The sequence below is a fragment of the Notolepis coatsorum genome (assembly GCF_963971535.1).
Source record: "Notolepis coatsorum genome assembly, chromosome: 16".
Taxonomy (NCBI): Eukaryota; Metazoa; Chordata; class Actinopteri; order Aulopiformes; family Paralepididae; genus Notolepis; species Notolepis coatsorum.
Genome location: NC_140180.1, coordinates 12718308 through 12718856, shown reverse-complemented (window position 1 = coordinate 12718856; position 549 = coordinate 12718308). Strand labels below are relative to the sequence as shown.

At 57.7% G+C, this 549-nt stretch overlaps 1 protein-coding gene across 1 annotated transcript in view; it reads right to left on the bottom strand.

Annotated features, from left to right (window-relative positions):
- Window positions 1-219: 219 nt before the first annotated feature.
- LOC311242884 (uncharacterized protein) overlaps window positions 220-549 on the bottom strand; it is a gene marked incomplete at both ends in the record, with an annotated part of 157494 nt that continues 157164 nt past the window's right edge. The window contains one exon of the mRNA XM_084331948.1: window positions 220-283. Within this exon, the coding sequence (XP_084188074.1) occupies window positions 220-283 (64 nt within the window). The remainder of the gene's footprint in view (window positions 284-549) is intronic.

The window sequence follows — 549 nt, the reverse complement described above, 5'->3', positions numbered from 1 at the left end:
GTGTGTGTGTGTGTGTGTGTGTGTGTGTGTGTGTGTGTGCGTGTGCGTGTGTAGTGTGTGTGTGTGTGCAAAATAAGCAGACTCACTTGACAGAGCCTTGTCGTGTCTGCAGGCAGACAGACAGACAGGCAGGCAGGCAGGCAGGCAGGCATGCAGGCAGGCAGGCAGGTAGGCAGACAGGCAGGCAGGCAGGCAGGCAGACAGACAGACAGCTGACAGCTAGACAGCCACTGGCCTGATGTTACAGAACCAGAGAAGAAGCTTGGAGGCAGAGGAGCAACCACTGGAGAGAGGAGGAGGAGCAGGTGGAGAGGAGAACAGAGGAGAGGAGAGGAGCAGAGAGGAGGAGGAGGAGCAGGAGGAAAGGAGAACAGAGGAGAGGAGAAGAGAACAGATTAGAGGAGAGGAGAGGAGAGGAGAGGAGCAGAGAGGAGAGGAGAGGGGAGGAGAGGAGCAGAGAGGAGGAGGAGGAGCAGGACGAGAGGAGAACAGAGGAGAGGAGAGGAGCAGAGAGGAGGAGGAGCAGGAGGAGAGGAGAACAGAGGAGAG